Below are 15,025 nucleotides of genomic sequence, written 5' to 3'. Positions count from 1 at the left end.
GGCAGAGCTGGGAGGAGTTGGAGCTGGCTCCTGCATCGATGTGGGCATGGTTTATGGCAGCGTGACAAGGCCAATTTGCTGGCTGGCCCCCTGAGGCCAGGAAAAAAGGCCTGGTGGAAGAGCAGCTGGTGGAGCTGGAAATAAGTTCCCTGATGCGCCCAGGGCGGTGGGATATAGAACAGAGCCCCATGAGAGGGACATGGTGGCTTCCCCAGGAAGGGGCTTTCCAAAACAGGCAGAGCCAGACAAGGCTCAGGGACTTACCTGAAGAAGCACCATGGATGTCAGACATCTCTAGCCCAGATTGGATCCCAACGGGACCTGAAGGGACAAGAAGAGACGGACATCTGAGCTGTGGCAAGTATAAAGCTAAGAGAGAGGGGGAGACGCTGGGGAGCAAGGTAACCCGAAGTCTGGAAGACGCTTAGGCAGGACAAAGTATGGTTGGGGAAAACTCAGATGAGATAACATCCCAATCCGACCATCATAAATTCAGAGGGCCGAAACACCACAGTTCATACTGTATCAGCTCTAGTAATCTGGAAACAACATCTTTGGTTAGCATTAGGTGGGGTGTAGGGGAGGCAGAGTCCCAAGTAGGAAGGACAGTCGGGAAGATTGAAGGAAGGTACCAGGAAGGGCAGGACAAACCATCTTTCTCCCAATCAAAATAATTTATTCCAGCAAGACATGGCAGGAGAGACCCTCTGGGGAACCTTCCAAAATCTAACCCAGTAACAAGCCTGTCTCTTCCTTAAGCAACGGCAAAACCAGAAAAGGCCCTACAGACATGACACACAGGTGAACAGCACAGTAGGCTACAAATTAATGCATTGGCCAGGAACACTGAAGAAAGGGTGACCCTGGAGGCCAGTGCCCAGATGGAAGGAAACCTAACACCCCAGATAGAATTGTTAGGTCAGATGTTGCACACGGTAACTAAGGTATTAGAAGTTCAGCAGCAGTGGGCATTGCAACAGCATAAATGGATGCAAAGGAATTGGACTACATTTCAGATGCATAGAATGACTCACGAGGATGATGCTGAAGCCTACATTGAATTCTTTGAACATACAGCCATACAAATGGGGCTAGACAGGCTGTAGTGAACAAGCCAACTAGGATCCCTCGTCATAGGCAAAGCCCAAGCTGCATCCTGGGCTCTCCATAGGGAGGAGGGCTATGATTATGAAAAAGTAAAGGTGGCAATATTACACCGCTTGGAGCTCACACCTGAGCATTATTGCAGAATATTCCGAGCTCAGAAGGGGAAGGAGGACTGCAAACCCAGGAATCTCATGCAACTCTTAAAGAACCTCCTGAATAAGTGGATACTTCCGGAGAAGGTAGATTGGGCTACCTTAGCCGACCAAATTTTATTAGAACAATTCGTGAAGGACTTGGATGATGAAACCCGATTGTGGGTATGCCAGCATCTACCCAGGACGGCTGAAGAAGCGTTAAGAGTCGCTGAGGCCTTTGTGGCATCTGAAGTAGAGCATTTCAAAGAAAAGGACTATAAGAGCTTGGGAGCCATCAGCAAGAGGGATGAGGAGCCCTGGCAGGGGCCAACACGGTATTTGAGGTGTGGTGATATGTTACTGGTATAGGAAATCAGGTCAGGTTTCCAGGGAATGCACCCTAGGCCTTCAAGAAAGGTGGAAATTGGTGGGAGAGAGTACAGGGCTGACAGAACGACTTGAAGTGAGCAAACCCATTGAAAAGATGGACTGTAGCTTTGGATGCAGTGAAGAAATAGCAGTGTGGAATAGACCCACGGTAGCAGGAAAACCAATCCAGGCAACCCTAGATACAGGCTGTTCCCAGACCCTAGTCAGGGCTGGGCTAATACCTAGATATGTTATTGATTGGTGCCGAACTGTGAGCATGAGCTGTATCCTTAGAAAAACTGAACAGTACAAAAGAGGCTTTGTTGATGTAAGGATCACCAACCACAAGGGTAGGATGCAAGTGGGATTTGCACCTGAATTGGATGGTCAAATGATCGTAGGGCAAGACTGGCCACCCTGTATGAAGTTTTAGAGAAAATCCAGAGGGATGAATTGAGACGGAAAGGCTGGCCCTGGGTTGAGGGTTGGATAGCCAAAGAAGAAGCAACTTCCTTAGGAGAAGACGACTTGATAAGTCTCAGGCCTGGATCCATGGGACCCCAGGTCCGGACTGCACAAGGAGAAGACAAGGAGTTCCAGAGGATTTGGGTGGAGGAAGTGGCTCATATCAAAGATGAAGTAGCCTGACCAGAACTTGATGTAAGTGACCCTCATTTCGAGATACATAATGGCTTATTGTACAGGGTTAAGAAGTGCCCAGTCTGGGGTGAATGACCCCGGCAGTTAATGGTGCCCTGTATTTTCCGTAGCTGCGTGTGGGGATTGGTGCACACCACTCCCATGGGAGGCCGTTTTTGGAGAGATAAGACACTCACCAAGATTGAGCAATAGTTTTTTTTGGCCAGGTATGAGGGAGGAAGTTGCATGATGTTGTGAGGCCTGCCCAGAATGTCAGAGAGTCCAAGAAAGGTGGCCACCACGTGCACCATTACAGGTGATGCCTCTTATTGACAGTCCCTTTGATAGAATAGCATTAAATTTCATGGGTCCCCTTACAAAGAGCTGTGCCGGATACCAATATATACGGGTCATAGTAGACTATGCAACACATTACCCAGAGGCAATATCTTTAAGGTTGGCAATGGCTCCCCAGATTGTGGAGGAACTACTGAAGTGGATATCCCAGGTGGGAGTTCCCAAAAGAAATAATTATGGATCAAGGTATGAACTTTATGTCAGAGATTATTAAAGCCATGTGTCAAGTATTGAAAATATGGCAGTTGCGTACATCTGTTTATCGTCCACAGACCAGGTCTGGTGGAATGCCTAAATGGGACAATCAAACGGTTATTTACAAGGGGAACCATCATCCGAGAAAGATGGAGGCCCATTCCTCGTCATCTACAAGCTAGAGTACATCAGGAAATACAAAAAATGCTAACACAAAGGGTCATTGTACCCTCTTGCAGTCCATGGCGGAGTCCTATGATAACAGTACCCGAAACTGATGGGTCCCTACAAATATGCATAGACTTCAAGAGAGTTAATGAAATTGCTAGATTTGATGCATTCCCTATGCCACATGTAGAGAAACTTCTGGAGAGAATATGCCAAGCTCATTATATTTCTACAATCGATCTGTTAAAAGGGAACTGGCAAATACCCATGGCTGCTAAGGACCAACAGAAAACTGCCTTTGGTACACCCTGGGGTTTATTTTAATTTACGAGGATACCGTTTGGCCTCCATGGGGCTGTGGCTACATTTCAGTGCCTCATGGACCACATTCTTGCCCAGGATACGATGTATGCTGTCACCTATATTGACGACAATTATCTACTCTCAATCCTGGGTTCAACATTTGCGACATTTTGAAAACAGTGCTGTGAGAGCTACACCAGTTACAGATGACAGCTAACTCCAAGAAGTGCTCACTGTGGATGCAAGAAACCAATTACTTAGGATTTAGGGTCAGACAGCCTTTGGCCAGCAAGATAGCTACGATAGAAAACTATTTACAACCCCAGACCAAGAGGCAGATGAGATCATTCCTGGGTTTGGCTAACAGAAGATTTATTCCCCGTTTTACAGAAAAAGCAACAGCATTAAGGGATGCAATAAGAAGAAAGGTCCAGGGTTTGATAAGGTGGCTTCCCCAAATGCAAGGAGCCTTTAAAGCTATCAAAAGAGCCCTGTGTAATGATGTGGTAGTTGTAACACCTGACTTTTGTTATCCTGCAGATGGATGCATCCGAAACTGCCATAGGAGTGATGTTGTGTCAGGACCAAGAGGGAGTCAAGCGACCGATTGCCTTTGCTAGTAAAAAAATTAAATACCACTAAAACAAGGTATTCTAGTATTGAGAGGGAGACTAGCAATAAAGTGGGCAATAAACTACTTTGGTATTATTTAATGGGAAAAGAATTTAAACTAGTTACTGATCATGCTCCTTTACAATGCTAAATAAGTCCAAACATGATGATGCGCGAATCATGCACTGGGCATTGTCTCTACAGCCTTTTAAATTCTATGTCAGTTATAGGCCTGGAGTGACCAATAAAGTTGTGGATATTTTATCAAGGTATAATGAAAATGAGGCGGCAACGACAGATCCATGGAAGACCACTACCAAAATTATTGATGATCAGAACCAAAAACCTGTTTTGCCACAAGGCAGCTTACGCTGGGGAATGTGTGGTAGGAAAGACTTACCCTGACAGGGCAAGGAGCGGAGCCGGCAGGACGCCATGCCAGAACAGAAGCGTGGCAAAAGTGAAACTGCAGCAGGAGAAGACGCCACAGTAAAAGAAAAAAAAAAAGAGGAAAAAGAACAGCAGAGCTGGGCGGAGGTGGAGGCAGCTCCTGCGTCAGTGTGGGCACGCTTTATGACAGTGTGCTGGGGCTGATTTTCTGGCCGGCCCCTGAGACTGAGATAAAAGGCCCAGTGGAAGAACAGCTGGGGGAGCCAGATTGGATCCAGACAGGACCTGAATGGACAAGAAGAGATGGATGTCTGAGCTGTGGCAAGTATAAAACCAAGAGAGAGGGAGAGATGCCAGGGAGCAAGGTAACTTGGAGTCTCTAAGACGCTTAGGCAGAACCATGTATGGTTGGGGAAAACTCAAGATGAGATAATATCCCAATCCGACCATCATGAAATCAGAGGGCTGAAATACCACAGTTCCCGCTCTAGTAATCCAGAAACAACATCTTTGGTTGGCGTTAGGTGGGGTGTAGAGGAGGCAGAGTCCCAAGTAGAAAGGACAATCGGGAAGACTGAAGGAAGGTACCAGGAAGGTCAGGACAAACCATCTTCCTCTCAATCAAAATAATTTATTCCAGCAAGACATGGCAGGAGAGACCTTCTGGGGAACATTCCAACATCTAACCCAGTAACAAGCCTGTCTCTTCCTTAAGCAACGGCAAAACCAGAAAAGGCCCTATGGACATGACACACGGGTTAATGGCATGGTAGGCTACAGACTGCACCATCAAACCCTTGCTATACTTAAGATACATTGATAACATCTTCATCATTTGGACTGAAAACTTGCAATCTCTAATTGATTTCCATCAGAAATTCAGCAAGCATCCCCTCTCCATCAGACTGTCTCTGGAATACTCCAACCCCAACATTTCCTTTTTAGACATGATGGTCACTATCCGGAATGGTAAAAGACAGACACCAGATACAAGAAACCCACGGACCAACACACATATCTGAACAGAACCAGCAATCACTCTAAACACACCAAGAAAGCTATAATGTACAGCTAGGCCCTTCAATACCACCAACGTTGCACCAAAGAGAACACCTGGGATCATCACCTCACAAATCTCAAAAGGGCATTCACTCAAGAAGGACGCTCCTCCAGAGAGAGAGATTGCACTTTTGAAAGAGCCACCCAGATACCATGTGAAGAATTGCTTCAGTATAGAAGAGAACCCCCCATGAATCTCTCACCACTGGTTATGACATATCATCCCTCCCTGGAACCTATATGGAAAATCCTAAAACAATTGCAACCTGTACTAGAAGATGACCCAATTTTTAAAGTAAACCCAATTTTTAAAGCACCACCCATCTTAGCCTTCAAACAAGCACCAAACCTCACCAACCTTATCACCAGAAGCAAACTTCCTAGGGCCCAAAACATACCAAATGGATCCAGGCCATTCCATGACAAGAAATGTAAAATCTGCCGACACACCTCCACAACAGAACAATCACCATTCGTGTATCTGATACCCGCACCTCTAGAAATCTAATATATCTCATCCAATGCACCAAATGCCCTGATGGGAAATATGTAGGAGAAATCAAACATCAACTGTGTACCGGAATGAACACACATCGAAAATCTATCAGAGACAAGAATATCTAATTACCTGTACGGACACACTTCTCACAAGAAAACCACTCTCTCTCCAATCTCTCAGTTCTAATCTTCAAAGGGAATTTACAAAACACAGTCAAACTTATGAACTTCACTTCATCAGTCTACTGGATACAAAAAAATCATGGACTAAATATAGATATTGGATTTGTGACACATTATAACCTGCCTAAAATCAGACGCCTCAGGTAAACCCTCTACTTTGTACCAGCTATATTCATTCCCTTCCCCTACCCTCCTGTTTCTAATTCCCCTGCTAACATTCATTCATCTCTCTGTGCATTCATTCTCTTTCTCACACCACCCCCATCTGTCTCTCACCAATTGGCCACCTCCATTTACAGTTTAACTGACTGGCTTTCTTGCATACTCCATCCAGGAAGAACATAGACTATCTGAAGACATTTCCTTTGCCTGATGAAGGGTAATTTCACCCAAAAGCTTATAAAGAAGTATTTTTCCAACTACTTGAGTTGGTCTAATAAAAGGTATCAGATTTACCCAAATAACCTCATCTGCCTATGTCCTTAGATCAACAAGGCTACAACCTATACCTCCAAAGGGGAATGCCTTCATTAAGTTGTGTCAGCCCATACCAGGAGCAGGGCTTGCCTGACACAGCCCAGCGCTGCTCCCGGCTCTGTCTTCAGAATGGGAGGGGGAGAAGGGACGGGAGGGAGTTCTCTCTGGGGTTTGCCCAGTCTCTGCTGGCGGGTGGGGTGAGTGGATTGGAGCCCCCACTTCCTCCCTCCCATGAAAAGCATATGCCCTAGGCAGCATAAGGTGCCCTATTTTACTTCTGCCAGTAACTGCTTCCTTTTTTTGTAGACACATTGCAGTCTTCTTTTTTTCAGTCTGAAGTCTCAAGAGTATGTGATCATATCCACCTGATCTGAACACCCTGGGAGCCCTGGGGGGTGTCAAAGTGTGGATGCCCTCTGGTCAGTATCACCTTAACCCAGGTCCAGCCTCCTGAGTGATTTGGAAATCAGACAGTCAAGGAATGTGGGAAGTGGATTGAAATGGTAATGCACTGATAGGCAAGAGAAAGGAATACTACCTAGCCCTGTGTATCCAGATGTTAGCTTGTGGTTGGATTGTTCAAAGAAAGATGAATGCCTGTTTTCTGGAATGCTACATATTTGTGTATCATGGCACATCTCCACAATCGTTTGGGCTGAGAGTGAATAAAGGCTATGTGATTTCTATTTTTTCCCCCGCTCACTGGTGACCCAGAAGCAGCTTGGTCTGGTGCACAGATCCTGTACACCAGGATCTGTAAGTACAAATGGGGAATGCTAATCTTATGTCCTTATGCAGGTGGTGATCTGCAACCAACGTTCTGCAGCTGCACACAGAGCAGTGTTGAATCTTGTATTTTGTAGTACTGTGTTTGTGCTGAATAAACAGGCTTTACACGCCCACTGTACTTCCTGCCAGTAATGTATTTATTTCCTCTCCTGATACCCTGAGTTACTGAAGCGGAAGGGTGTGTGTGTGCGGAGGCAGGGTGGGGTATTCTGAGAAACTACTCCCATTTCCAAAGTACATCAGAGAGCTTTTCTGAAGTTCTTGAAGTGGTTTACTGGTGGCAAATCAAAGTGATGCCTGCTTGAAAACCAGTTTGAAATCTTTCTCATCAGTATACAGAACCATTTTTATCATTTCCTTGAACTTATGAAAGTATGCAGCACCCTCCCTGAAAGCCTCTGTGCAGACATAGCATTTTGATAGGCAGTTAGCACCTCAGGCACAAACACAATTGTGAGGCCCAGGTGCTCACTGGGAAGTTCACAGGTTTCAGCTCTTCCCCATCTGCATGGAAGAGGGGAGTTCTGTCTATGGCACTGTTTACAGTATGACTCTTTATAGCAGGGCTGGGCAATTATTTTGGGTGGAGGGCCACTTACTGAGTTTTGACAAGCCATTGAGGGCCGCATGACAGGTAGCCAGGGGCAGATAACTATTCATTTTCTAAATTTTTTAGGGGCCTCGCAGGTGGGATAGACTGTCCTGGCAGGCCGTATTTGGCCCGCAGGCCTCATTCTGCCCACTCCTGGTTTATAGACTCCCCTCTGCCTGTTGCTCTGTCTCCATCTAGCAAAGTCTTGCTGGGAATTTGAAGGCAATGGAGCTGAAGCTACTGTGATGTCTTGTGCAGTCTCCTCAGCCCATGAAATGTCCTAATAGGAGCTAACAGTGGCAGCCTTTACCCAGGCACATTCCTTTTCATGGCTGCAGTTGAACAGTCACAAAGGCTTCATGTGTCAATATTTGAGTGAAAGCAGAGTGGGGTCTGAGGAATTCTCTACATGTCAACCATGCCATTCAGCCTGTCCCCATATGGGGAAGTAAATAGATTACTACTGGCAAACGACTACTTTGTAGCAGTCTATTTGCATCCAAATCAGGCCTTGTACCAATATACCCAGTTCCCCTGTTAACCTTGCCACTGCCACTCCTTGTTGCTCAATTTCCAAGCCCTGCAGGCAAAATGTCATGGCCCTGTGTGCTGAATCTGGCCAGCACAGTGGACATTTATACAAATACATTTGTTTGCTCCAACGTACCAGAGATTGAGCATGTTGGAGCAGACTCGATTAATCGAAGCTGCTCCACACACAAATTGACGTGCCCGGCCCTGCATTGCATACATTTGTATAAATAGCAAAATATGTGTGAGCACTGAGAAAATGGCAGTGGTGTGCTTTTGAACTAAAACACTTTTGATGTGTTTTAGTTCAAAAGTGCGCCACCATCATTTTCTCAGGTTCATGCACATTTCACTGCTTATAGAAATGCATGTGCCACAGTGCTGGGCACTTTTTAAAAGCACCTGACACTGCAGCACAAGCATGTGTACAAATGCCCAGTGGTACCAATTTCATATGCACAGGGATGGAGCAGCAGGTTTGATCTGGTAAACAAGAGGCTGGGGCTGGGCCTGAGGCCATAGGCCTGATCTGGCATGGGCAGGGCTGGGACTGGGGCCAGAACTAGGATGATGGGCCAGATCTGGCACATGTGGGGCCAGGACCAAATCCAGTGCATGTTGGATTGGACCCATGGACTCTATCTGGCCTATGGACAAACCCAGCACTACTCACCTGGGCTACAGGGCTGAAAGTTTGAGTACCACTGCATTAAAAGTTTACAGTCCCAACTGAAATAGCTGTAAGAGCACAATTTCAAAGTGTAGATTAGGCTCCCTATGGTGTGATTTTAGCTTGTAGACTTATCCAAACTAGCTCATGTGGACATCAGTAAGTCTAGCCCCAAGAGCACAGGATTCTGTTATGCGATGTTTCATTCAGCATCTCATGATGCCTCTAATCTCAGTGCTCCCCAGCTAGATGCTAGCTTTCCTATTGGCCCAGTAAGGCACATGAGCCTTGCAGCATACTCTGAAGATCAGCAAATTCAGGTTCGTTGAGAGTAGGAAAGGGGGGATGAATTCCATAAGGAGAATGCCCAGGTAGCAGTCCTCTTTCCACATTATGCTGAGGGGAGTCCAACTCGTGTGTCTCTGCCAGTCACAATTTCCTTAGGATGCGTGGACAAAAGGCCATTGAAGGGTTTAATACAGTCCTACTCCAAAGAGAACTGGCAACTACTACACATTACAGAGCCCCTAACTCACCAATTAACTAAGCAGGCAGAAGGAAGCCTTTTCCACTCATCCCAGCACCCAAATGATTTCAGTAATTTTCTCTGGAGATTGAAATTAAATGTGGGAACTTTTTTTTTATGAAAAATGAACAAACAAATTACCTCTGCCCCATTCCCAAATAAACCAGCATCACCACAAGTCTTCTCAGAGTCTGCTTTAGCTTTAAAGAGATGCAATCATTGCTGGCAACGTTTAATGACAGAGAAAATGAGTCCATATGTTACAGTAGAAATTGTTTGCTGAATGCTTGATGTACAGAAATAACGGAAGAGGAAACTTCTGAATGTTTGCTAAAGCAAGTGAAACCAAAATGACTATTTCCTTCTTACTTACAGATTCCAGGAAGAATGGACTAGAGACATTACAGTTTCTGCTCATTACAGAGAAACTGACCATCAGCCTAAGTTCAACAAAACTGCACCCACTAAAATATTAGTAACAGGACATAAGACTGCAGTACCTACAGTGAAGACAATTCATATTGTTGAAGTCTATGGACATGATGAGGAAATTTATAAAAATCCTAATTCACATTTACCTGGATAGCCAATATCAGAAACAGCATTATTTGTTGGACCAAAATGAAATAAGTATAGAAATATGTGCCTTAAAGACTACATAGAAAGCTACTTAATTATTCATATAAATCTGAACATTTTGTATATCTAAAGATTGTTATTTAAAAGAATGCTTCCAGGTTTAATATCAGTAAAATAATCAATGTTGACATAAGTAGCCATTCCCTACAATGTGCTAAATATTGTGATCAAGGCAAAAAATATCATTTTCCTGTTCATACAGTAGAAAGAAATGGCAGCAGTTTGTATATTTGATTCATGCACCATCATAACAACTGCATATTCACATGACTGTAACCTTATTTTAACTTGTGTTCTTTTTGTAAACATGTCAAAAAGGAAAAAAAAAGTATTTTTGCATACCAGTATGACAAAATTACAATAAAGATGCCTTTTTAATTAAAGACATTGCCATTTTATTGAAGAGTGGCATTGCTATTTAATTCTTCCATGTTATTTTCATGCAGGATTTCTCTGTTCCTGATTAGAAAAAGTTTGTGTAGGTTACAGCATTGAACATGAGAACAAAAACATCTGTTGCAGAAGAGAAAGAACTGGAAGTGAGTCTGTGTGAACCTAGCTGAAGATCTAGCTGTAGTTGCAGCCTGCTAGTAAATGGTTCTCTTGATGCAGAGATCATTTAGTTTTAGGAACATGGCATCCTCTCATGCTGCTAACCAGCACACTGCACTTGGGACATTTTCTTCCTTTTTCAGTTTGAAATAGTTCACTGCTGTATTCAAGTACGGTTCTTATTTGTTCTCTTATCATCAGATAAATAATAGGAATTGTTACCACATTCTGGTCGTTAAGAAATTGTTATGCAAGATGACTCCTACCAATGCACTGAATTGTGTACCTCCTTAATGGTTCATTTCAGTGTACCATCATGATCTGCACATTTTCATTGTTTTGAAAGACTTCTAGCCATTTTCACCAGTTCAGGATGGACTTTTTAAATATTTGAACATTGAACTACTCGCCTCCTCTACCTGCCACCCCACACTGATAGACAGGCTCGGTGGGCTAACTGAATCTTCAAACAAGATCTCCATTGTATCATCACTTATCACCAGGATGACGGGGCTTATCCTCTCCCTTTTTTTGAATTTGTCTACAATTATTCCAATCGCATATTGAGTCACTCAGCCCACTTATCTGTCAATTACGGATTTCATCCCTAATTCCATCTATTTTATTTAAGGTCTGCCAGTTTCCTGAAGCCACTAGCCTCATCCAGCCTCTACCTCACATCCAGTAAGAACTGGAGGGGCATCTTAAATGCCAGCAAAAAGACCTATGCTGTCAGGAACTACTCAAGTTTCATGCTGTTGCTTTCAAGCTGTTTACCCAAGTCTGTGAAAAGGCAGCTGGTCTTCTGTGTCTTGCTGTTAAAACTTCATCAATGACCATTTTCTGAGATCATCTAACTTCCAATTCTGGTTCAAGAGCATGAAGAATTTTACATGTGAAAAAATGCATGACTCCAGACTGGTCTGAGGAAAAGTCATGGACCTGGTTAAATGGGAGAGTTATGAGCCAATGCTGATTTAGGAAACTCACCAACTATATCCACAGGCTTGGTCTGCACAGGAAATTTCAGCAGGCCTACACTGAGAAGGCTGAGGCAAACAGCACTCTTCCAAGCAGAATAGCCATATCATGAAAATTAACCGCACCCCTCTCCCTGATTGTTATAGTACCTAAGCCATTGCATATTAACTATATTAGAGCTCTGCAAAAGACAAGTGGAGTCTGCTCAATGTGACATCTACTTGAACAGCTCTCCATCAACTTGCTTGATTATGGCATTTTCCTCAGTAAGGTTCTTGTCTCTGACATACCTGAGATTATGTTAATTTAAGCATGTACATATCATCCTTGTTGAATCAGCCCTTTAAAAACTCCTAGCTGAGATGTAAAGCTGAGGAGACATGCGTTACGCTCAGCTGTTGTCCTGTGGGTGTTTCCTGCCTGGATATTGTGGAGCACGTTCAATTTCCATTGACTTTACTGCAAGTTAAGAATACCCAGCAGGGAGTTCTCATACCCTTGTGGTCCTTATTGTCAATTTAGCCATAATGCTCATCTGATTTTCAGCTGTTTCATAGCTGTGCTTCCAAGCTCCTGAGTGACTGGAATAAAGCTAGTTGGGAATTTCCAGGTATACTTTTTCTGTTGGGAAATGTTGATTCCTCAGAACCAGGTTGGAAACAAGCAGTCTCTTTTTTTAGTCTCACCTGTTGAAACTGTTCCATTTTATATACAGTTATTTATTGAAAAAGGGGTTTGGACATGAGTCACTCTCAAGCTAGGTGAATACCTTGATCACCAGAGTGGTAGCAGTGGTTTGGGTGGGAGGTGTGGGGTTAGGTTCTTTTTCTCTCGTTTTTTTATGAAAAATTCCAAAAAATATCTAGTTTGTCTCCATATGAAACAGGAACTTGTATTAAATAGGACTGTGCGAAGCTGATTCAGTTTGGGAAGAGATTCAGCCTGATTTGGTGGCCAATCTAAATCAAATCAGGGGACCAATAAAAAGGTCCAAATTTATTCAAAGCTCTCCGAATCTTTGGAAAGGTTCAGAGAGCTTTGATGATTTGGGCAATCCCCACCTGCTACAGCAGGGAGCTGAAGCTGGACTCAGAGCTGATAAATATGGGTGGGGGAGAGGACCATGGGGGACCCCTGCCAGGCCCCATCCCCTGCCTGCTCCCCCCTCCCTTGTCCACTTCCTCAGCCCCAACCCATGGCTCCCAGCTCTTTAAAAAAAAGCCCTGACTCACTGGGTGCTGTCAGGCAGGGGGTGATCCCTGCTGTCCCCCCACTGCCCCACACTGTGTGGGGGACTCTGCACAAGCCCCCCTCCCACTCCCCCAGCTCCTCCCATAGCTGCCCCATCTGCCCCTTTAAGAAAAAGAAAACCGGGTCTCACCAGCTCCTGCAGCAGCCTTGGGGCTTTGGGGGGCTCATGGAAGAGCCCCCCACATGGCATGAGGCAGTGGGGATCACCCTCCACACTGGGCAGAAGCCGGTGAGTTTGGGCTTTTGGGTTTTGTTTTGTTTTTTCCTTAAAGGGCTGGAGCTGGGGCAGGCAGGGCAGCTGTGTGTGTGGGGAGCTGGGACAGTGGTGGGGGGTTGGGGACTCGTGCAGAGTCTGCCCCATACAGCGTGGGGCAGTGGGGATCACCCTTTGCCAGGCAGGGGCCAGTAAGTGCAGGCTTTTTTTTCCAAAGAGCCAGGAGCTGGTGCAGGTGGGGCAGCCATTGCTGAGCTGGGAGAGTGGGTGGGGGATGGGCCTGGGTGATTCAGCAGGAGCCGAATCTCCAAATCAAATTAATCTGAATTGATTCGGGACAGTGATTCAAATCACCGAATCAAAAAACTGCCCCCCGAATTGACCGAATCCAGAGCGAATACTAGCCACTTTGCACAGGCTTAGTATTAAACCTTGAAGAGTTTTGTGATATTTCTGCACAGCTCTGCTTATGAACACACATCCTATTTTCAGATGTGACTTACTGTTAGAAAGCAATCTACCCTTGGCAGCAGCACCTGGTATCAGTGGCATCAGCTGCAAGGGTTAAGCTAACTGCCTGCAGAATAGACTGGGCTTAGTATATAAATTCAGGCCCTCCGCTTAGGCCTTTGCTGCTCAATGTCTCACACCCTGCAGCAGCTCCCAGCTTTGCTCCAATCCTTGATCCTGCCTTACCTCTACCTTGGACTCTAGTACCTTATTCCTGCTTACCCTGTCATGTGTTCTGAGCTCTCTGACCTAGACTACAGACTTGGATATCACTACAGGCTAGGAACATAATTTGGACTCCCTGGTTCTGATCTCTTTTGTTCAGTCTCAGCCCCTGATCTGCATTCCTCACAGATACAGGTACTAATTTAATGCCATGCTACTCAAGACTGCTTATGCCCTAGTCCCTGGACTTAGGCTCATAATGGGTGTATGGACAGGAGAAGATGGGATTTAGTTTGTACTAAGCTCTTGTTCTACCTTTCTGTTCTACAGTGTAATCCACTGGTCAATAGTTAATGTACACAAATATTTAGTTGGGCATATCTGTATTGTGTACTGCTTTGTTAGTCTTCCATGTGCCATGCCAAACTTGCATCCCACCAGAACAAATCTATCTATAACTGTATGTCCTCTGCTGGAACAAATGTCACCTCTCTGCCCTAATCCTTGCACAAATCCAGGATCAGTCCATTTGCTATTGTCTCCAGGAGTCTTGCAACACCAACGCACTACAGCTGGTATAGCTGCACTTCAGCCCTGTATCATACTTTATGTATGCACTGACGTTCTGGATCTATGGAGATATGAATATTTACAAGGCTATCACCAAAGGTTTAGCAAAGTGGCAAATGAGCTGCCTTGGAATGCAGACACAAAAGAAAGGATTTGAAATCTACAGGCAAGGTAACCAGAAACAAAAATTTGGTTACCTGCCAGGCCCCAGGGTTCAAGCCACCTTATGCCATGTTATGGGGAGGTGAGTAAGGCTTTGTTATGGAAGAAGCTGCTGTTTCTGCAGGCGGCAATAAGACCGTTGAGGGCAACTGGGACTCTGAGACCTGCATGGATTCTGTTGAAGATGTGCCTGATGGTCAGGACCAGTTCAGGCACATCTTCAGGCACAGGACCAGTATATCTGAGAGCCTAAATTAAGATAGGAATGCAAGACAAAGGTACTTGTTTATATGTCTGTCCTGTTAGCCTGGATAAGTATCTTTCTTTTGACTCACTAGATCCACTTATTATATTGTTTGTACTATGTACTGTGGCATGCACT

At 44.9% G+C, this 15,025-nt stretch overlaps 1 protein-coding gene across 3 annotated transcripts in view; it reads left to right on the top strand.

Annotated features, from left to right (window-relative positions):
• The window catches only part of SUSD3 (sushi domain containing 3), a 73,057-nt gene extending 62,416 nt beyond the window's left edge, over positions 1–10,641 (top strand). For 2 of the 3 annotated variants that reach the window (XM_090022534.1, XM_090022535.1), the window contains one exon: positions 9,975–10,641. In XM_090022534.1, the coding sequence (XP_089878660.1) occupies positions 9,975–10,185 (211 nt within the window). In that variant the 3' untranslated portion in view covers positions 10,186–10,641. The remainder of the gene's footprint in view (positions 1–9,974) is intronic. The other variant, XM_090022536.1, reaches the window with a different exon arrangement.
• The last annotated feature ends 4,384 nt before the right edge of the window (positions 10,642–15,025 follow it).

The sequence above is a fragment of the Crocodylus siamensis genome, chromosome 11 (assembly GCF_052110815.1).
Source record: "Crocodylus siamensis isolate JL-2025a chromosome 11, ASM5211081v1, whole genome shotgun sequence".
Lineage (NCBI taxonomy): Eukaryota > Metazoa > Chordata > Crocodylia > Crocodylidae > Crocodylus > Crocodylus siamensis.
Note: the sequence above shows the minus strand (reverse complement) of the source record. Positions and strands in the feature narration are given on the sequence as shown.